This window comes from Macadamia integrifolia, unplaced genomic scaffold (assembly GCF_013358625.1).
Source record: "Macadamia integrifolia cultivar HAES 741 unplaced genomic scaffold, SCU_Mint_v3 scaffold108, whole genome shotgun sequence".
Taxonomy (NCBI): Eukaryota; Viridiplantae; Streptophyta; class Magnoliopsida; order Proteales; family Proteaceae; genus Macadamia; species Macadamia integrifolia.
In genome coordinates, this window is record NW_024868077.1 from 443,698 (window position 1) to 465,739 (window position 22,042).

Genomic DNA, 22,042 nt, shown 5'->3' on the forward strand with positions numbered 1-22,042 from the left:
GTGGAGGAAAAATAAAAAGGAAAACAAAAGGGAAATCTAAATAACATATTAGTAGTAACAATGGCCATGAGAACCAGTTCTTTCTATTCACTGTAACTTACTCTGCTGCAGAAGTTGAGTACCCAGAGGAACCTTTACTGCTAAACAAGGGAGGGGAGGGGGGCGGGGAAGGAAAAATAAAAAGGAAAACAAAAGGGAAATCTAATTAACATATTAGTGGTAACAATGGCCATGAGAACCAGTTCTTTCTATTCACTGTAACTTACTCTGCTGCAAAAGTTGCGTACCCAGAGGATCCTTTTCTGCTAAACAACCATATTGTTTCTTATCTACTGTGCAAAACTAAGATGATGAAGGATAACAATAATTCCCCTTTTGAACACAATGAGAGGGAGGGAAGGAGGGGTGTGAAAGAGATAGAATGCAGGTCGTCTTAGCAGAGGATCCTTTTCTGCTAAACAACCATATTGTTTCTTATCAAATTCAAGGTCGTCTCTCAATACCAGAGGGCCGAAACTACCCAGATTTCGATTGGGTCTTGACAGGAGACGAATGCATGTTTTCCACAGCACATAGCAATCCTCGATTTGCAGATTCAAGAGGATCAGATAGAATTTCTGATTCAAACCCATCCAGTAGAACAGATAGAACACAAAAATGTGTTCTTGTAAAGTGGAAATTAAAATCATTCACAAACAAGATCTTATCCAATTGTGAATTTGTGAGGATTAAGTTGTGATTTCTGAGATGAAATCAATGTTTTTTTTTCTCTTTAATCCGTAAATGTTCAATGGAAATCAAATGAAGAATCAGTACAATATTGCCATTGTGCTTTGTTCATTACTGCAATTTTTTGTCTTCTCCATCTTGGGTTCTTCTCAGTTCCCTCTGCTATGAGTATCTGGATAATGAGAATTTTTTTTTCAGAGAAAGATAGACATTGATGGCTCTCAAGTCTCAATAAGAACCACAATTCTCATCTGCAATGAACGACAGAAAATGATGTGGCTCACGTGGGTTGGCTTGTAGGGTACACACCATTATTGTTGGGTCCATCATCTGTGATCAAATAAGCTACAAGAATTAGACTTTGAAAGGGAAACAAGACAAGAAAGAGATCTTAGCTAATTATTGAATCTCTTAAATCAATTTTGATGATCTAAACAAACAATTACTGTTGAGCTAACACAGCAGGAGAGGTTCGGACGCCGGAGGGGGGAGAGGTTCGCACGCCGGAGGGAAGAGGTTTGCACGCCGGTCAGCTTTCCACCTGAGAATCGCACGCCGGAGGGCACGATCGAGTTGCAGGTTACTGTACCATCTTCTTCTTCTTCTTCTTGTTCGACCGAGTGAGTGAGATGGGAGATGGGAGATGGGTTTAGAAGAAGCAAATAAAAGAGAGGTTCGCATGCTGGAGGGAAGAGGTTTGCACGCCGGAGAAAAGAGATTCACACGCCGGTCAGCTTTCCACTTGAGAATCGCACTCCGGAGGGCACGATCGAGTTGCAGGTTACTGTATCGTCTTCTTCTTCTTCTTGTTCGACCGAGTGAGTGAGGAGTGAGATGGGAGATGGGAGATGGGTTTAGAAGAATCAAATAAAAGAGAGGGCAATATTGTCCTCTCACAATAGGTGGGGGTATTTTGGGTATATTGTAAAAAAACTAACAGGTTTTCATTCATTTAACACGGTCGACTAACGGCAGGGACCAATTTGGAATTTTTTGAATTTTTAGGGGGTGGCTTTGACGTTTCGAAAAGTCCAAGGGGTGGCGTTGAATAAGGACCAAAGTTCAGGGGGTGGCAATGCAATTTTCTCTAATTATAATTTAGTCTTACCGCATAATAGACATACCAACATAAAAATACTTACAATCGTCATCCTGGTTCATCGAAACATCTTATAGAGAAAATCTGAATCATAGATTAGTCATAAAAACCATATTTCAATACACTTAGAAAATAATTATTAATTCTTTAAAACTAATAATTTTAAATCATTTTTTGTAAAAAGCATTCAATTGAATCTAGAATTTTGTCTAATCATGAACAAATATTTTCTCTCTTGATATTCATCTTGTATTGAAAGTAGATTTCGTGTGGATCAACTCTTTTGTCGATAAAAACATATTATGGCTTCGATGTACTTATATATAGCCAATAAAACATCAACTGTCAGTATACCAATACTCATAATAACTAACTGTAACAATAAGGATCTTTAGGTCTAGTGGCCAATTATAATCTATTAATGAGAATCTAGTTCATAAAATAACAGATAAAAATCTATTTAAGATTCTCAAGTGATTCAATTCAATATACGAATATATGTATACTTATTTGGAACCTTCATTCCTAAGAAAACACGTAAAGCAACCATTTAAACACACTACCCAACTTGTCCCTAGTTATGTAGCATTTTAAGTATGAACATAAAGACAATCAACCACCTAATAACATCATGCAAGTTAATTACGTTTTAACAATAGAATTAGGTTTTAAGTGTATACCAATTCCAACACCAATAAGCATTCTTATTCCACCAGTTGACTTTATCCAAGACCGTAGCTGCTCTTAAATTATAAGCATATGTGCCTTTTCCTAGCTTTTTCATCTTAAAACTTAGCATTTGTATAAACACAAGGAGGGAGATTCAGTAAGGAAGTTATTTAAATAAATAAGTTAAGCAAAGAAATAATGTTAATAAAGATCATCCACAGGTTTCAAAATATGATTATTTAATTACCATACCTACTTTTTTTTAATTAGTTTAATGATTATGAAGATTAGTACATTTCATGAACCAATTAAAGCATCACCAAAAATGTATTGAAATAATAAAATCTTAGGCACTTGCTTTCATTTTTTTTTTTTTTTTCATAATATAAAGTGATATAATGTGGATGCAATTTGAAATGGGTAAGAGACCACATTAAGTCTCTTATAATACACTTAACCAAACTAAGCCTTATACCAACTAAATGACGTATGTCAACCATACAAATCATATTTCCCTCATTTTAAAGTCGTAGTAGCTGTCACACACACACACACACAAAAGAAGAAGGAAAGAGGTGCTTTCCTCATTACGTCATCCCAAGCCTTCTTGAGATTTATTTGTCATCGTTTTACTTGCACGGTATTAAAGTTTTGAATGTGATCCCTATCAACTAATTGGCCAAAATGTACAATAGCCATGGGCCGATTTCAAAAGTGTACTATGTGCATGTGGTAGTTGCTAGTGAATCCCTAACATTTGTTGTTTAAATAATACACAAGCCAAGCAATGTAAATGTCATGGAATAAAATTAATTGATTTAAATAATATAAATAAAATTAGTGTATTTACTTTTTATTTTTTTTTATCTGTAGGTAACTTGTGTTATAATCTTTAATCATTAAATGATAATTTTCATTTTATAGACATCTTTAATCTTTTTTTGTATTATTGCTTATTACAATAAAATATTAAAAATAGGAAATTAATTGAAAAATATATATATATATATATATTTGTAAATTATTCAAAATAATATGTCTAGAATTTAGTCCTATTTTAATCATATATTTATTTTGGAAAATTTAGTATTTATGAAAAACATAGGCATGAAATTTAGACAATAACTCAAGCATACTCAATAGTAGCTTCTATTGTTTGAAAATATAAATGTATTTTTGATAAAAATATATGATGAATCATGATTTCATATTTCTTGTTTATAGTCAATAAGACTTCAATTACTTGATGGGTAGTTATTGAAGACTTTCACTATCTTAGGATAGTTTTTTCTTTTCATAAAGATTTTAAGTTGCAATGTTATTATAAAGAGATTTTCTTATTAGCACCCATTAAGTTGTCAAATAATGTAAGCTTACTTTTTTGTATTTTTAATATAATATATAATTTTTGAATTAAGGTAAACATATCATTTTATATGTTTATTCGAAAAATGTGCAAGACAATGAAAACTTTTGATAATAGCATAATAGTAAGTCACTTTCAAATTAGTTTGAAAATCATTTTAGTCATCTACTTTAAATGACTTTTTAAAATAAGGAAATGGCAATCAAAACAAGATTATATAGTTTGACACACCTATAAAAGTCGTTAAAAAACAAAACCCATAGAGGTGTCTTTAGATAGTCCAATAAATATATTAAAAATTTATAACACTTTAGCAAGTAGTGTTTCCATGTAAAGTCTTTGTTAATTATATCATATATAGATGTGTCTCTCTACATAAAAAAGATATGGGCATTTGTCTCGTATCCTTTCATAATCGAAAGTCTAAATCAACAAAACTGTACCCTAACTACGGACCACTTAAATTTGGATAAATAATCTTATTTAACTAGTAGACTCCTTTCAAGTTATATCTTCTCTAAATCACAAGTCCTTGTTCTTTTTCTTAGCAACTTCATCTTTTTTTCTTTTTCTTTTTTTTTTTCTTTTTTTTTATTAGGAAAAAAGGAAGAGAACAAACCTAATAGAAGTTGTTATCCTTGATTTTGATTCTACCTAACATCACCTTATAGGTCATATACTTAACCTTGCTAACCATATTATCATTATTTTTTACACAAAAAATTAGTTTAAACAAAATACCATATAATTCAATTCTAAGAGAATAGTAGCTCACAGCCACGTCAAAAAATTATGAGGATTCATTAACGGTCCTAGATCCACCATATCACTCCAAATTTTGTTCACCTCTCATTCTTTCTTGATAGATATTGCAAGTACAATTAGAAGTCCCTATGCCGTCTTCAATACCCTCTCCTGTCATTACATAATTAGTGAGAGAAAACAAGTATCTAAACCTTGATGTTTAAGTAAACACTAAAAAAAAAAATCCATAATATGATACACTCAAATGTATGTAACGCATGTAAGAGTGGTAGTTGGAGGATAAGATATTAACTCTCTAGGCTCTAACTAATATGAAGGCATCTTGACAGAGTGCACATACGTATCATGATGATGTTGCATATTGATTCATCATCATCACACGTAATCTTGCTGACGTTGGATGAATGGATCTTATTAATTCATACAAGTGTCATTGGCTGATCGATAGATCGATATATCTAAAGGACGAGGGCAAAGTTTATAAAATGACTGGGCCCACTGGTGATTTAGTGCATGACGTCACCATTCTCCCTCCATCTTTGATAATAAAAATAAGATTCTAATGGGAATGGGTTCTTATGGGGTATATTTTGATTATTGAATTTGACTCGTACGGGTCAATTCAATAATTGATCCGATCCGCGTGTTAAGTTCTTCCAAGAAGACTCTTCTCCTTCAAGTCTCGCCGTCTTGGTTCTCCGCGGATTCTGGAAGACTTGTGGACCTCTCTCAAATGGACCACCGGCCCACCACTACTTTAACCGTGTGGACTATTGATTCTTCCTTTTTGTCGCCCTACACTCCCCCCCGCCCCCACCATTTATATTTTTTTAGGGATTCATGTAATTATGTAATATATTTGTATTAATTTTTTTTTCTTTAATTTGATATGTAATACCATTACTATTACTTGAAGATAAAGAAACTCATTCACGAGTTAACCGTTAAGAAGAGGATGTCCAAGTACTTAGAAGTCTCTACATTGTACTACTGATAACTTTCGACGTGGAATTATTAATTCTGTCTTCCGCATGAAATCGCACTAGATTTAATTCTCTAATTGGTTTAGATAATATAATTTTAATATTCAACAATAGACCTAAAGTCAAATTTTCTTTTAATTTTCCAAGAAAAAGTATAAGAGAATTATATGTTGTTGAACTACTTTTCTAGAAGAAAAGGAGAAAGAATAATAGAAGATAAAGCGAAAAGTACAATATCCTGAAACAACTTTTAAGTTGTTTAATTTTTCAAGGAAAATAAAGTTTCTTGTCACAATTTTGCATTTATTTCTCATTTTTCTTGTGCTCTTTGATTTTTCCTTAAATTTCACAGGACAAGAATCAATAATTTAATTGACTTGGCTGAACTTTTGAATTTTGTTTAACTTAGACAAATCTCTCTCTCCAAGCTTTGTGTCTCTTTATTATCAATAATTCAGTGGTACACTCAGGTTGTCTTTGGTATGCATTTTTCAAATAGATTTTGGGTCTAGCATGAATCTAAATATTTAAAGATATTTGGGGGCTCATAATAGATTTTCAGCTTTCTCGCTTCAAAATGCATTATAGACCCAGAATTTATTCCAAGAACATATACTAAACACAACTTAAGAAATATTCAGCAAATTGTCTTATTCCCTTTCAATTCAGTTGACGTTCCAAATTAAATTAAGGGTCGTGGTTAATTTAGGCCGGCACCTTCTTTATTCAATCTTTCTTTCTTTGTAACATAGATGTGTTTGCCGATGATTCTTAAGTTTTATCACTCTAGATTTAGAAAAAATCTACATATGCGATGATTCTTATAGAATTAAAAACCTAGAAGTAAAACATGAAAATTATTACTACCCATCTGGATTTAGATTGGTCGGTTTTATCTTTACTGTTCAAATTTTTTTTTTTAATGATTATACCCTTGATTCGATACCATTATCACATAGGAGATTCCCCTCACACTCGCTGTGTGAAATCCTCTCCCATAAAAAATTATTATCAATATAACAAACATAAAGAAAGGAATTTTTCATTTATCAAAGTCGAAAACAAGCTTCTTCGTAACCTCAATGCTTGTTGATTATGTACTCCCTTGAGGAGATTGCTTGTATAACAAAATGAAGTTGAAAAGTTGAAAGAAAAGTACATCCATATAACATCATTATTATTCTATTTTCATTATTCTCTATGCTATCTCAAAACACCTAAACCCATCATATTTCCCGTAGGTAAAGGGAAACTACCTCCACAAACAATGTCTCTTTTTTAGAACTATCACTAATTAATGGGCAAAAACGTGATACACATGGACAAAAATAAAATTAGAATTTGTAAAACCATGTTTTCCACATTTGCTTTTCAATTCTTCTTGATCACTTCATCATCAGGAGGAAAAAAAAAAAAAAAAGAACCATTGAGTTCATACGTGATGTTTGATAAATGGATAAGATTTTGATTATCAAGTTATCCGCTCCCCTCCATGGGAACTACAGATTCTTGTCAAAACCTTATCCATTCAAATTGTGTGAATAGATGAAACTTCTATCTACTTCTTTACTCCGCGTGATAGGGTAAGCCGGTCAGGGGCCTCCCCCACATCTATGGGTGTGACTCCTCTCCAGTCAATTGATTGTACTGGACCTACGGATGAAACAAAATGGAGTGGGAGCTGCCTTGGTCTACCCTTTATGGATAGGAGGAAGATGTCAGATAAAGGAGGAAATGGTCGGGTTGTGTTAATTTAAAACCGGGTTCATATGATAAATTTCAAACCAGTGTTCTAAAGGGCTATTTATGGAGTCTGAACATGGACTGGACTGAATTGGACTGAACCATTCAACGGCGGCATTGAGTTGAACAGTCAAATTATCAGATTTTAAGAGACTAAAGGCTCTGTTTGGTATCGTTCTAAAAAAACGTTTTTGGAGTTTTTTCATTCTATTGAAACGAAAAAATAGAATTTTCTGTTTGGTGCACTTATGGTCTATTTCTGTTTTTTTGAAATAAAAAGTGAAAAAAAAAAAACTGAAAAAACGAGATTGGACGGAACTCCATTCCGTCTTCCCAGTTTCGTTTCATTTTATAAAAAAAAAAAAATATCATTCCCGATAAAAATTTAAAATTTTGAAACACCATTTTTTCGTTTAAAACTGCATTTTGACACAGAAACTGAAATTTTCGTTTTTGACACGAAACGGCGTTTCTGGAACAGAAACGATACCAAACGGGCTCTAAGAATTGATTAATGGATTGATCTTTTTCAATTGGTTGGAATCATCCTAGAATTGGTCAGACGTGGTCTGACTTGGTAGAAGTTGGTATAAAGAATCCGGGTTAGCGGTTCATTCTTAATGGACTTAATATCCTGATTCCACCTATTATTCCATTTCAAGTTTTAAAGCCTTGGTGATAACTCACACCAGTCGATAAAATGCCCATACTTTCTTTCTTTCTTCTTTTTTTTTTTTTTTTTTTTTTTTTGGTAGGAGAAAAAAGATGCTCCCTAGTAGGGACGAAATTTAGTTGTGGCAACCAAGTAGCTGCAACCCTGTGGCAGCCAAAGAAATAGAATTTAAAAGGGTATTTTAAAAAAATACTATAACCTATAAGGGTATTTGTGAACCCTAGGGGAAAGTGAATTATTCCATTTCTTTGGATGCAAATAGGGACTTGGTTGCAACCCAGGTAGCAGCCAAATTTTTTCCCCTGGGTAGTGAGCAAGGTTATTTCATGTGAATAAGAGAAAGATAGAAAGAGATGGTGCTAGTGTACACTCCCCTGAAGACTTATAGAATTTTTTTTTTTCCATTATCCTCTTATATAATTTTGGTAAAAAGAAAGCTGTTTGATCGCATGACCCATGCGCCCAAACGCTTGGGCATACAAAATTACAGCCCCATCCCTTGTAAAATAAAATAAAAATTTATTCATATTGATGCCCTTATTGTGCTTTCATTGGGCCCCGTGTTGGTGCAGAGGCCATGTGATCAAGCAACGTTCTTTTGCCTACGTTTTTTTATTACATAAAAAGAAGCTAGACTAAGAAAATTAGATGGCTAATTAGACAATTGTTTTACAAAAGACTAGGTTGCATTGGATCTACAACGTGCTAGACCTTGATGGATTCATATTGGAATTGCTCAAACCAAAACATTCAGGAGTCGAAGTATTTCTAGATTAGCAGGTCTAAGAATTTTCTAAACTAACATGCTAATTCTGATATGTAGAATGACATTTTAGTAATTCTAGCCATTGGATACATATGTAGAGAATGATCAAGATTGGCCACATATAAACATTTACCTTCCCTAGTAATATGATACCCCTTCATGTATGTCCATGTATCCCCTCAATGGTCCATTAATATCTTTTTGCTGGTCTTGATTTTTCAATTTTTTTATTTTGCCACTTGGCAATTTGGCACGGTCACGTGACAAAAAAGTAGCTAAATAAATAAATGATTAAAAAAAAAAAAAAAAAAGAGGAAAAAGGATATCCATTGTGAAGATCCCTATTATACGAGGTTGGCATTAGCCTTAGAGTCCAATCCATTAAAATAAAGACTAACAGAGAATTACCAACCTTGATCCATAAACTAAAGTCCGGGTGAATTCAGAGTTGGGTCAGAATTGCCATCTCAGATCATTGGGTCAATTGGTTGACATGGAAAGGGTAAGTCCCATTGATTAATTCTTTAATCAGGTGTCATTTGGTACTTGGGAATCTGCTTCTTTTTCCTTAGTTTCTTTTCCTTTCCATCATTTTTAAAGAAAAGTCACGAAGACAGTACTCCAATTCTTTCTTTCCCTTCTCTGATCTGTTCATGAACTTGGACATCAGCCGCCATTGTGCACTTTTTAATTAATTAGTTCGTTGTACCAACTACCAAGTGGCCAACTAGTACAAGCCAAGTTGATCTTAGCCGGGCTTCACACGTCTCTAATTTTTTTGTTCTTGGGAAGACATGTTTGGTTGGTTGGATTAATAAACTTGGATACAACCGGGTCTGGTTCATGTCATAAAGCTGAAAATTTGTGCTCGGACCGGTTCATTGGGTGAGCCCAGCTAATGGGGTCAGTTCAAGGTTCTTGGACAAATAAAGAGTGTGGTGGAAGTCTTATGGGTCATGGTCTAGAGTCGAGTCCACTTGGTAGGCCCCACATGTAGTAGTAGGTTATTGATCGATCTAATTCTCCATGGGTCAGGTTTGGTAAGATTGGGCCCGAACCCATGACCTCAATATGGTGACTTTATAGTTGCTATATATCCCTTGTTAAATTAAGGTAGGAAGAAGTAGCAGAGCAGACCTTGTTTTAGGAAGCAAAGTCCACCTAACAAATTGTAATTTCTAGCCCAAAAAAAAAAAAATGAAATAATTAATTGAGAAATTAGAATACTAATTCTTATTAGTTCTTTTTAATTTTAGACACGGAATCGAGAATCAGCCAATGAGAAATGCGGAACATGATTTATTATTAAGGCGAGGATTATATATATATATATATATATTCTTTTTTAATGAGAGTGAGTCAAAGAGATGAGAGCATTGTTTAATGAGACTTCCTTCTCATATTTTTTTTTGGACAAAAAAGTCTATCTGGAAACATGCTCTTGCATCATTCATAGTCCCTACAATATGATTGGCTACTCTTTATGAAAGATAAAAGTTCCATCATATTGATGCTTTGAAAGACATTCAGATTGATCCCTGCGCTGATACAAGAGCTATGCTCAGAAGACGAAATCCCCCCTCCCCCCGCTATCTTTTTTGCTAATAGAGTTTCCCTTATATCAAGCCTTCCTTTCAAGAGTGTATAAATATTTTAATCAGTGAAATTTCCATTGCATTTCCTAAAGTCTACCTTATCAAATTCTATCCATTCATATATTTTATTAGTATTCCCAACATCTTGGTACCTTATATTATATTCAAAATTAACCTTTGATGACCTTTTATGTTCTTTTATTGTTCATAATTCTCTTATGGCTATTCAAGTCTCCGTCACGAATTCAAAAGAGAGAGAGAGAGAGAGAGATCTTTTCCTTGTCATGAATCTCTCTCAAAAGAGGATTTCATAGAGACGTCGGTAGCTAGAATAGATGAAGGGGAAGGAAGGGGGACACAAAAAATCATAAATTCCAGATCAGTTGAACGTTGGGAGTTCACATTAATCATCCACCCACTAACACAAATGCCCCAATCCATGCTCCAAAAACCGTGTCTTATTGGTTGAAAGTTGGATTTGGAAGAGAGAGAAGTCAACGTTTGGGAAAAAGAGGAAATCAAGAGCAGCATGGACTAAAGACTTTAACCCTTGAGGAGAGGAAGGTTAAACTTTCTAGAACTGACTTTGTACCGACCTTGATAAATTGTCCAAATATCTTTCACGTGATCGATTGAACCAAACCATTTATAAAACCTATCAAACGGGCAAGTGTGTTTTGGGTGGGATACCTTATTTCACACCCCTTGTGTCTGGATATGCCCTCTATATCTCACTTAAAAATTGTTATTTATTCCATTGTTAAAATTATAAACAGGGTTTTCGTAAGATCAGTGAGTGATAGTGAAGTATGTTGACTTAAACTCAAAAGCAATTGATTCGAGTGGTAATGGGTATGCATCCCCAAGAGGGGTGACATTGGGTCATGTTGCACCTTTTGTCGCTCGAGGGATCAATGAGCCATAGTGAGACATGTCGAATCGAACCCATAACCAACAGACTCGAACGTTGATAAGACAAATGCTTTCTTCCACTAAACTACCAATCCTATTAATTTAAATTAAGAACTCTATCTTTTCAATTTTAAATAGAAACTAACAATTCAACTATTCTAGGTAAATATTCTTTGGAGTGGAGCCGGAGCATTCGGACTAAATGTTGTGGATAACTTGTGAATTAATTGATAGGGGAGAGGAACCTTTCTTCCATCACAGTATATAGTCAAGATTCTCTTCTGACCTCTTAGGGAACCATGCTCCAACTTAAAACAAATAAGAGATTGGTCAAAACTCTCCACTTGCAGAATTTTGTTTATATGTCTAATAAAATGATTGGTCAAAGCTTGGAAATAGAAATATAATGATTTTTTAACCTTTGTTGCTCACATCTATGGTTTGAGGAATTGGTATGGGATCGGTTAAACTGTATTATTTTCAATCTAATTTTGATAGAAACATATCTTTAATATGATATAGAAAAAGAATAATAATAATAATAAAAAAAAGTAATCACACAATGTATACAAATTTATGAGATTTGTCAGAATAACCTACGTCCTCAGTGAGATAAGATCTTGTTTCACCATCAATAGAGAATAAGGTTACAATACTCGTTTTCACACCTATTTTAGTTTACTTATAGAGAACTAAACCTCACTACAATTATATAACGAAACCCTATATGAGAAATTTACATAAATACTCACATAACCTTAGATATATAACAAAACCCTTTGAAATTTTGGTATACTTTTACTACAGTTGAAATTTTAGACATCGTATCCCCAACACTTTTATATCAAGGTAACTGTATGAACATTTTAAGATAAAACGTTAAAAAATCAATTTTTAAAGAAAATTAAGGTAAAACTATCCGATTTCAACCAATCCTGATCAATATTAGAAGAACCCATCAAATAAAATGATCATTATTGTTTGATTTGATCATTGATTACTTTTTAAATTGTATGGCTCCCACCAGATCAATGGATGAAAGTACGTCCAAAAGGTATATAATTAACACAGTCAATAATATCATGTGGGTTTTACCAAAAATAATATCATGTGTGTTCATGAATATATATATTAAAATAATAATAAAAAAAAAATAATAAAGAGACTTGGCAGCCAACCCCCCAACCCAAAAAAACAGAAAAGAAGGATACTTGAAAACGTGAAGAGTAAGAAAACCATGTTCATTTTAAAGTCGGCAGGACACAACCTAACCGTCCAAACTTCCTCCAAAGGACAGATAAGAAAGAGCTGTTATTTAGAGAGAGAGACAGAGAGAGAGAGAGAGAGAGAGAGAGAGAGAGAGATGCTTTATATGGGTGGCTTGACTTTGAAACTTGAAGGTTGGACTTGAATTATTTCAACCGACATGAGACGAGACTTCGGACTCTTTCTCTCTTTCTCTCTCTATAGTGCAATACTTTATTTAAATAATAAATAGTAATAATAATTTATGATATTTAAAATCTATTCACATACCTCAGCTCTCATGTCATCATCCAATTACTGAAGCCCCACTGGCGTGCGCGTTGATGACAAAATTGTCTCCTCCTACTCTCTCTCTCTGTAGCTGACGTTCAAAGCTGATGTCCACCTCCTCCGTCTACCTCTATTTCCTCCTACTTTCCTCTTCCTTTTCCTTTTCATTTTCCTTTTCCTTTTCCTTTTCCTTGTCCTTTTTCTTTTTCCCTATAAATACATAATTCTTTTCTATCTCAGCTCCAACTTTGCTCGGAGCCCGTCTCATCTCTTCTCATCTCTCTCTCTCTCTCTCTCTAACTGAAAATACTTTTTCTACTTTGGTGGCCATGGACTCAAGTTGGTTAGAACTTGATTCTTCTCTCAGTTTCGACCTCAATCTCAATTCTCAACATCGTGGATTCCTCAATCAAACTCAACCTGTAAGTGGGAAAATCTCTTATTGATGAATCCTGGTATACCCATTTCATCTTGATCACTTCTCTTACTAAATCTCATGGTGTACTCAGAAGGAGGAGTTTCAAACTGAGATTGTTAATCCCAGGAGTAAATCACCCTCAATGAATGAAGAGGTAACCACTTGGCCCCATGGGCTGCTCTAGTACTTCTCTGATATTTCTTATGTTTCCTCTTTTTAATTTGGTATTTGGTAATATCTACAGGCAAGTTTGTTAGTAGAGAAGTTGAATCGTGTGAATGAAGAGAACAAGAAGCTAAGCCAGTTGCTGGCTTTGACATGTGAGAACTATAACAGTTTGAAGACCCAAATGGAGTTGTTGGGCAACAAGAACAATGATCAAGGGCTAGTTGCTTCTGCTCCCAAGAAGAGAAAAGCCGAAGGCATGGATAATAATGTGAATCAACAAGGCAATTCTGAGAACAGCTCAACTGATGAAGAAGAATCATGTCATAAGAGACTAAAGGAAGACATGAAAACTAAGATCTCAAGGGTCTATGTAAGGACTAATGCTACTGAGACCAACCTTGTAAGTAATCATACTCATCTCCCCTTCTTCGGATTAATTTGGTACTTTCAATCAAGCACTAAATTGATATTAATTATTAATTACAGGTAGTAAAGGATGGATATCAATGGAGGAAATATGGTCAGAAGGTGACCAGGGACAACCCATCTCCTAGGGCTTACTTCAAGTGTTCCTTTGCACCAAGGTGCCCTGTAAAGAAGAAGGTAATTAACTTAAGCTAAACTAATTAATCTTGTTTTATGGCTTCAAATTATTAAGATCTTTTAAGTTAGTTAACTAATTAATCTTTAATTTTGTTTCTTTTAGGTGCAAAGAAGTGCAGAAGATAGATCCATATTAGTAGCAACTTATGAAGGAGAGCATAACCATCCAAACCCTTCAAGACCTGAGACATCATTGGGTTCAAATCATGGTGTAGCCACTCTAGGCTCAATCCCCTGTTCTGCCTCCATTAACTCATCTAGTTCGGGTCCAATGATAACTCTAGATCTAACCCATCAGCAGCAGCAGCAGCAGCAGCCTCCTCAGCCTGGGACGGTGGTCAATGAAGTGAAGAATTCAAGCCCAGATCAAGTAAAGTCACCGGCTTTCCAACAGTTTATGATTGAGAAGATGGCTTCTTCTTTGACCAAAGATCCAACTTTCACGGCTGCACTTGCAGCTGCCATCTCTGGAAGATTTCAACAGCAATCTGTAGCTGGAAGATGGTGATATATAGTTTATTTCTTTAGAGAATTTTCTTGTATTTTGTTTTGATTCATCTTCAGCTCTTTGAAGAATGGAGAAACCATCGAATGTAAATAGAATTTGAAATGAAAAAAAGAGTCTTTAATTCTAAACTTATTTATGGATTATGTGAGCATAAAATAATCTTGATTTTCCATTTTGACGAGGTTCTATGTAACGCGTTCAAAACCTGTGAGTGTGAGGTCACCGAAGCCTCTCTAAAAGTACTTTGGCTTTTTCTAAAGTAGAGGGTAGAGGGTAGAGGGCAGATTGGTAATTTAGCCTCTCTCTCTCTCTTCATCCAAAGCCTGCGACTCTAGCAATTGATCCGGCGAGCTCATTCTATGTTTAGGCGCAGGGGATTGCCTTTATTGTGAGGGGGTGGTGGTCATTTTTGCAACCCCTGTGTTTAGGTTAGACATCATGCATCACAGAGAGAAATCTTCCTTAAAGCTGTGTTTGGTAGTCAAAAAAAGAAAAAAATTATACTTTTTGTACTTTTTTTTCTTGGGTTAAGGATTTTTCTTTGCACTTGGTATGTCTTCACCTAAGAGAAAATTCCCTTTTTCAAATTCAAAATTTCTCTTGGAAATTGTGAAATTTTCTTTTGTTGCCTTAAAAAATTTTCTTACAAAAAACACAAGAAAACATTAGAAAATATGAAAACATAATAAGACAAAAATGAATGATTGCACATTGATTTCCTATGTGTCTACCTCTCTTAAAATTCAAAATTTTTTGAATTTTTTGAATTTTTTTCTTCTCTTGATAACCAAACATACATACTCTTTTTATTTTCTCACGATTTCTTCTCTTTTCTTTTCTTTTCTTTTCTAGATTCATTTTTCTTTTCTTTTCTTTTCTTGGCTACCAAATATAGCCTAATTTTATTCTTTCTTCTTCTTCTTCTTCATTTTTTTTTTTTTAAATATATGTTATAATTTGTGTAATTACAGTGGATTACATTATGCCTGTCATCTTACCAAATTTAAGGTCACCATGTGTACAGAAAAAATGATGACAAGTCTTTTTGCACGACCTAGTTTATCCATTGTTGATATCCATGTCAGATTATGACACGTACCATGTGCAAACCTGAAATTGTTACAAGAAGAATATTCTTTTCTCACTATTTGAAGTTAATTTCAAGGTCTCTGTGTTTTTCTGGGGTGTTAACATCCCCTATTGTTTTGCCTCCCAAAAAAAAAAAAAAAAAATTCTGAAATTTTAGTTTCATGTTTTGGAATTTTTATTTTAATGTTTTGGAAAATTTATTCTAGTCTTTTGAAGTTCTGCAGGTTCTTATGTCTTGTATCCTGTAGTGGTTTACATATTTATTATTAGGCTTGTGTTTTTTATGGGTCGGATTTTGAGTTCATTACATTTACAATGGTAACATTGTAATTGTATGAGAATTTGAGGTTTTAGGGTTTCACATATATATATATATATATATATATTGTTTCATTGAGGAAAACTATAGACATATGCAAGGGATAGATCTCATTCTGAGGTCAAGAGTGGCGTAGAATGTTTTTTGGTTTAGTAAAAAATCTCTGGTTCTCTTTGGTGGATGTAGGAATTCATTCTAAACCATATTAAATTATTTATATTATGCGATTATATGTTGATTTCTTCCTCGTGTTACCCATTCATTCCCAGCAAGTGGTATGTAAGCAAGGTTTAGCAGATCGTCATAGTTAGTGTGGTGAGATCTGGGAAATAGGTGGTCACCAAGGAGGGTGGGAAATGGTATAATAGTTACATGTCAGTTTTTCTTTATGAAAATCTTGATTTGTTTTCCCCTTAGTGAGAAGCATTGTACCATTTTGATACGTAAAGGAGAGGAGATGAAAGAAAGAAGGAAAAAACTTCACTTTTTGACACTTACATACAAGAGAAATCAGTGAGTGATTTGAAATCATCGGTCTTCGTGTTTCAAAAGAAAAAAGAGAGGAATTGGTGTGCACATAAAAGTAGTATGACTAAAGGAAAGAGATGAAATAAAGGTATGTGGGAGTTGGGGTGTGTGTGGTTCACGCACTAGTCACAAGACTCACAAAGGGAGGGGTTCCCTTTGAAGGTTTCCTTGTAAAACAGGTGATCTCAACATTTTTTCGCACTGCGTATACACAATCGATAGAATGAATCGGGTAAATTCTGCTTCGTCAGTATAGATGGTGTAAGATCAAAGGTAATCAAGTTCGTTGAGGTTGATGGCAGGCATGAAGGTTATAGACTAGGTAAATCAGAAAGTGGTGAAGAGTTCAAGTTTTCCATGAAACACTTCAACAACCATAATGACTTTACCTTATAGGAACAATAGGTGAAGTTTCTTATGTGAAATGAGACAGTCAAGGCTCTCAAGAAGAAATCAAACAAGCCTGTCAATATGACGGAAGATAAGTGTTTAGTGTTGAAGGATTTAGCAAACAACACGATCTAGTTGTATCTTCCGGATAACACTTTTCATAAGGTTATCAGGTTGGCGGATCTAAAGGAAATCTGGAAATACTAGAGAATAGGTCAAAATCTAGGTTGTTGACAAAATTTTTGTAAAAAAAAAGTAGTTACATGGTATTCGACTGTTAGAAGAATCACTTGAATGAAATCAATAGGATACTAATGGAAATTTAGATGTTAACCTCGCATAGGAGGACAAGAGATTGTTGACCTCATTACCTCATTCATTTGATCAAATTGTGATTGCAATATTGTTTGGTAATGATAATCTCAAATTTGATGAGCTTGTTGTTCCTTTGTTCATGAATAAGATATGGCATGAAAATTAATATAGGTCCTCGGAGACATTAGAAGAGGGTGGTGCTTTGATTATAGGTGATCATGGGGAAAAATAGATCATGAGGAGTTTGGCAAGTATACCGGTCACTCCAAATCAAAAAATCGCAAAATAATTTGTTATTATTGCAAGGAGGAAGGTCTTTTGAAAAAAAATTGATTATCCACGCGTAAAGGATAGAAGGAAGAAGAAAGACAAGAAGGAGAACAAAGATAGATCATCAAATGTTGCTGCCGCAAAAGGTACCGGAGTAATGGAAATGTTTACATCACTACATCATATATAAAAAAACATCTGATTGGAATTTAGATTTTGATTATTCATTTCGAATTTTAGTTGTGGATTAGTGTGTTGCCTATTGTGTATTTGATAAGGGTACTGCCCAAATGGTAAATAATGTTGGAAGAAGCTTGTCAGGATTGAGATTATACAGATTCTCATGTTCGATGAAATTGTACAAACTGTGACGGGTTAAACATGTGCTAGATTTAAGGATAAATTTGATTTCATTGGCGCATTGGATTCGAAAGGCTTTAGATGCTTATCTAAAGGTGAAGTTCTTAGGCTTTCAAGAGGGGCAATGATTTGTGATATAAGGACCGATGGTTGTTATTGTATAGACTTGCAGAGTGTGTTCAAACTGGTAGAGCTATTGTTAGAACTTCAGTAAGTATGACTGGACAGCAAAGGCTATAAGCAGTTCACATTATGAACACATGTAGATCTGGAATGAAGCATATCGTTTTTTGCTTCGGATTTTGTAATTGGTAGTGATTTCTCCAATCAGTTCGCAAAGATAAGAGAGGTAGAGCCAAATCATTTCCTGCGACGATAAGTTGTGTGGAGGATATGCTGGTTCGGTATTATAGATAGGCAGACACAATGACTAAGTTTGTAGAATCGACATTGAACCGGTATTCTTCAGCGTGGCTTGTAGAAGTCCTAGCTAAGGTGAAGATTGTTAGGTTCCTATATCTTGTATCTTGTAATGGTGCCCATATTTCAAGTCGGATTTCGAGGCTATTACATGTATATAGGTAAAATTGTAATCATGTAGGTATTAGGGTTCTTAAAGTTTTCTATATATAGTCTCTATGGGAGAGGGGGGAAAAGCCTAGACAGTAGCAAGGAATATCACATTGTGAGGTGGAGAGTGGTGTAGAACATTTTTGACTTAGTGAAAATCTCTGATTCTCTTGGGGATATTTAATTATTCATACCGAACCATGTTAAATTCCTTGTATTTTGTGTGATTATTTGTTTAGTTTCTTCGTCGTAATTGCACATACATTTCCCAAAAATTCCATATATACATTTTCAATCAATTGTACTATAATTGCATGTTTTGATGAACTCTTGTTTCTTGGATTCTAAGATTCTAATGAAAATCCAGTCCTACTTCTGGGGTTATTGGGACGACTAAAATCAAAGAATGTGAGAACATCCAATCGAAATTTCAGATTCTATTAACTGATCCATTCATTAATGCTAGAAGCCTGAGAAGACATGACCAAGGTAGTTAACCCTTAGCCTTTTGAATTAGGGGTCAAGAATGATCCAAATATACAGCTTTCTTTGACCAGCTCCTTAATTCTAGCCGAAAAGTTTGAAGGAAAATGCAGAAGCTTACGCATAACTACCTTAAGGTCTTCTTTTTTGTTTATCTATCCTTGTCATTTATCTTGACACATCTTAATTAGACAACTTGGATTCAACAACTTCATAGACACGAAATATTTGTATTATAGTCCCAACATTGTATCCACTTTAGTGATGATCCACACCCATTTCGGTGAAGCAAAGGAAGCTTTATTGTAGATATTATACAAGGCAAGAATTTAACCCTTTTTCCATTAATCCTTTTGAATATTTCTTTTTCGATCGAGTTTTCGCCTTTACTCATGGTGAAAAGAGAATCTTTATGGATGTAGGATAGGACTCTTTGACAAGTCACCATGAGTCTTGCGTGTCTACATATTTATATATGTAGAATATATGTGCATACATATGTGCGTGACGACTCATTCATGAAGAAAAAGATAAGTGACTTGGGAAGTCTTCGGTAAGGTAAAATGGTTGATAAATATTTTATTTATATTTCAGAAATATAAATGCAATGAATTGTGACCATAGTCTGATTGCCTTTCATCAGAATGGGGATAATCATGACCATCGATTCTCCAAGAATCACATACCACTAGATTAAAAAATAATAAAAATAAAATCTTCTTTCTTTGAAACAAATTTTCAGATAATTTAACCTCTAACATTTGAAACAAACTTCTTAAAACCATCTAAATGAACTTCTTCCACCCACTTGTTATGCTATTATTGCTTCTATCTTAAAATATTTTTCATTTGATTGCAACATTACCATCAAACCAAATAGAGGCTATAGGTTTATTTGCATTTTTGTTTAGAAAATGGAAGCTCTTGCATATTTTTTCTCCTACCACTTTACCTTAATGGTTTGATGATCGATGCCGCAAAAATTGACCGAACGACAACATTGTTATTGATTTTCTTCCAATAGAATTTCTAAGTTGGGAAATTTCTTTCTTATTTTGACTGGTTTTCTCTTCAAAGCATGGCCATACACCTTGTTTTTGAACTTGTTAAGTTTGTCTCAAATTCTTGACCGTTTTGAAGATTGACCCGATCCGACATATTTTGGTGGCGACCGAATGGGAATTTTTTTGAGATCTGTGATGGAAGCAGAGGGGTTCGACCGGATCGACCGCGACCCGATGGGTCGACCCACGATTTTGGAATATATATATAATGTACTATTACTTGTTGAGAAAGTCATTGTATTCTAGGGTTTTCACGCAGTTAGGGTTTTAGGGCGAGTTTTTCCTCGCTGCTGCTAGGGTGTAATCTCTCTTCTGCATAGTGAATCATCTTCTTCTTCACCCGAGGATGTAGCACACCACCCTGGTGTGTGAACCTCGTTAAATTTCTGTGTCATACGGATCTATTATTTCCTTATTATTCGTGTTTCTTGGTGTTTGATCTAAGAACTCTACCTTGCAAAGAGTTCTAAAAAGATTGGTGTTTGAATGGGATTTTAATTTTAGGAATTTCATCTTAAAATTCACAAATTGAAAACTTAAGGCTCTATTTAGTTGTAAGTGGAATTAAAGGGAAGGGAAGGGAAATGAAATTTTTTTAACTTAAATAGCAATTTTTGTAGTCATTAACCCGTGTGAATGTATAAACTACTTAAATTCCACTTTTCTTTGCATCCAGAACTCTTTGCTAAGTGTATCATTACCTAACATGGTAAGAAATTTAAGTAGTTTATGCAGTCGCATGGGTTAATGACTACAAAAGTTTCATTTTTAAGTTTAAAATATCCAGTTCCCTTTCCGTTTAAAATTTTCCTTGCAACCAAACATAGCCTAATAGTATTCTCTACAACTTGCTTGAATTGAAAGTTGAGATAGATAGGCCTTGCTAATCATTTTCTCCACCTAGTAAAATCCCATTAGCTTCAATTCTAAAATCTAAGATAGGTTTCTCTCTTTTGCAACTAGAGAGGAAGTTCAAGAAACAAGAAAAATATTGATTTTCCTTATATACTTTTTGTTTTTTGTATTTTGTTTTGTTTTGTATTTTTTTTTTCTGGGAAAAAAATATATACTTTTATTTAGTTATATTTGTTTCGTCATTGTTATAATCTTCTAACTTATTATCATTTCCTTAGTTATTTTTTAAATGAGTGACATCTTAATTAATATTTATATTTGTGCTTTTATTGTATTGGTTATTTTTATGACTCTTTGGCTGGATGAGAGTATTTTGGATTCATACTATAGAGGGGATAATTATGACTATCGATTCCCTAAGAATCACATACCATTGGATTAAAAATCTCCATTCTTGAAAATGAATTTTTCAAAGAATTTGACCTATAACATTTGAACTTCCTTCTTAAGATTATCGATTGAGAAGGATGGAGAATGATGTGAGGAATGGGGATTCCACTGCAGGATTGCTGGGTGATGGTCAGGATCTGGATGGAGGGCGCTTCAGACAAGGCCTCATCATGGATTTTTTGAAACCAGTCCCTCGGATGGATGCGAGGCCGGTTAGGGAGGAGGCTGCTGTGGAATCGGCAGTGCTTCCTGAACCTATCCATTCGGGCAGGAAGACCTTTGTAACAGTGGTGGGTAGATCCCTACCTGATGTTGATTCGCTACCTGAACCTATCCATGCGGGCTCTTGTACCAAAATAGTGATTCCCCAGGATGCTTATGAAGAGCGGCTCTCCAGATTTCGTTTTGCGTTGATTGGTAGAGCTAACTTTCGAATGATTTCGATGAATAATATTAGACAAGAGGCTAAGAACTAGAACCTAAAGGGCCAAATCAGAATCGCACCAATGGGTAGGTGTTTCATTTTATTTCAATTTGAACTAGAAGGAGACATGTCTACTATGTGGTGGCGAAGCCCCCCTAAAGTTGGGGGACATTTCATCAGATTTCAAAGATGGACACCTAATTTCGACGTCCACGCGAAGAATGTTATGACGAAGCTCGTATGGATTCGTTTCCTAGACCTGCCTCTGGAATACTGGCATGAGAGAATCCTTCTCTCAATGGAAAAAATGGTAGGCAGGCCTGTGGCCTTGCACCGACGAACCCAGAGCACTGCGATGGGGAATTTTGCCCAGGTCCAAGTGGAGGTAGAGA

General features: G+C 34.6%; 1 protein-coding gene across 1 annotated transcript; it reads left to right on the top strand.

The window, feature by feature from the left end:
• The first annotated feature begins 13,069 nt into the window (after nucleotides 1-13,069).
• LOC122062607 (probable WRKY transcription factor 40) lies at nucleotides 13,070-14,665 on the top strand. Its single transcript, XM_042626241.1, has 5 exons — nucleotides 13,070-13,258; nucleotides 13,346-13,408; nucleotides 13,499-13,822; nucleotides 13,909-14,025; nucleotides 14,129-14,665. Exons 1-5 carry the CDS (start codon nucleotides 13,166-13,168, stop codon nucleotides 14,531-14,533), a joined length of 1,002 nt encoding a protein of 333 aa, XP_042482175.1. The 5' UTR covers nucleotides 13,070-13,165; the 3' UTR covers nucleotides 14,534-14,665.
• Nucleotides 14,666-22,042: the final 7,377 nt, after the last annotated feature.

What these genes read in the sequence shown, in the direction of transcription:
- LOC122062607 (XM_042626241.1), top strand. Translation starts at nt 13,166, where the DNA reads ATGGACTCAAGTTGGTTAGAACTTGATTCTTCTCTCAGTTTCGACCTC. An exon ending in TCCTCAATCAAACTCAACCT is followed by an intron (nt 13,259 to 13,345) that starts GTAAGTGGGAAA and finishes TGGTGTACTCAG; the next exon opens with AAGGAGGAGTTTCAAACTGA. An exon ending in CACCCTCAATGAATGAAGAG is followed by an intron (nt 13,409 to 13,498) that starts GTAACCACTTGG and finishes TAATATCTACAG; the next exon opens with GCAAGTTTGTTAGTAGAGAA.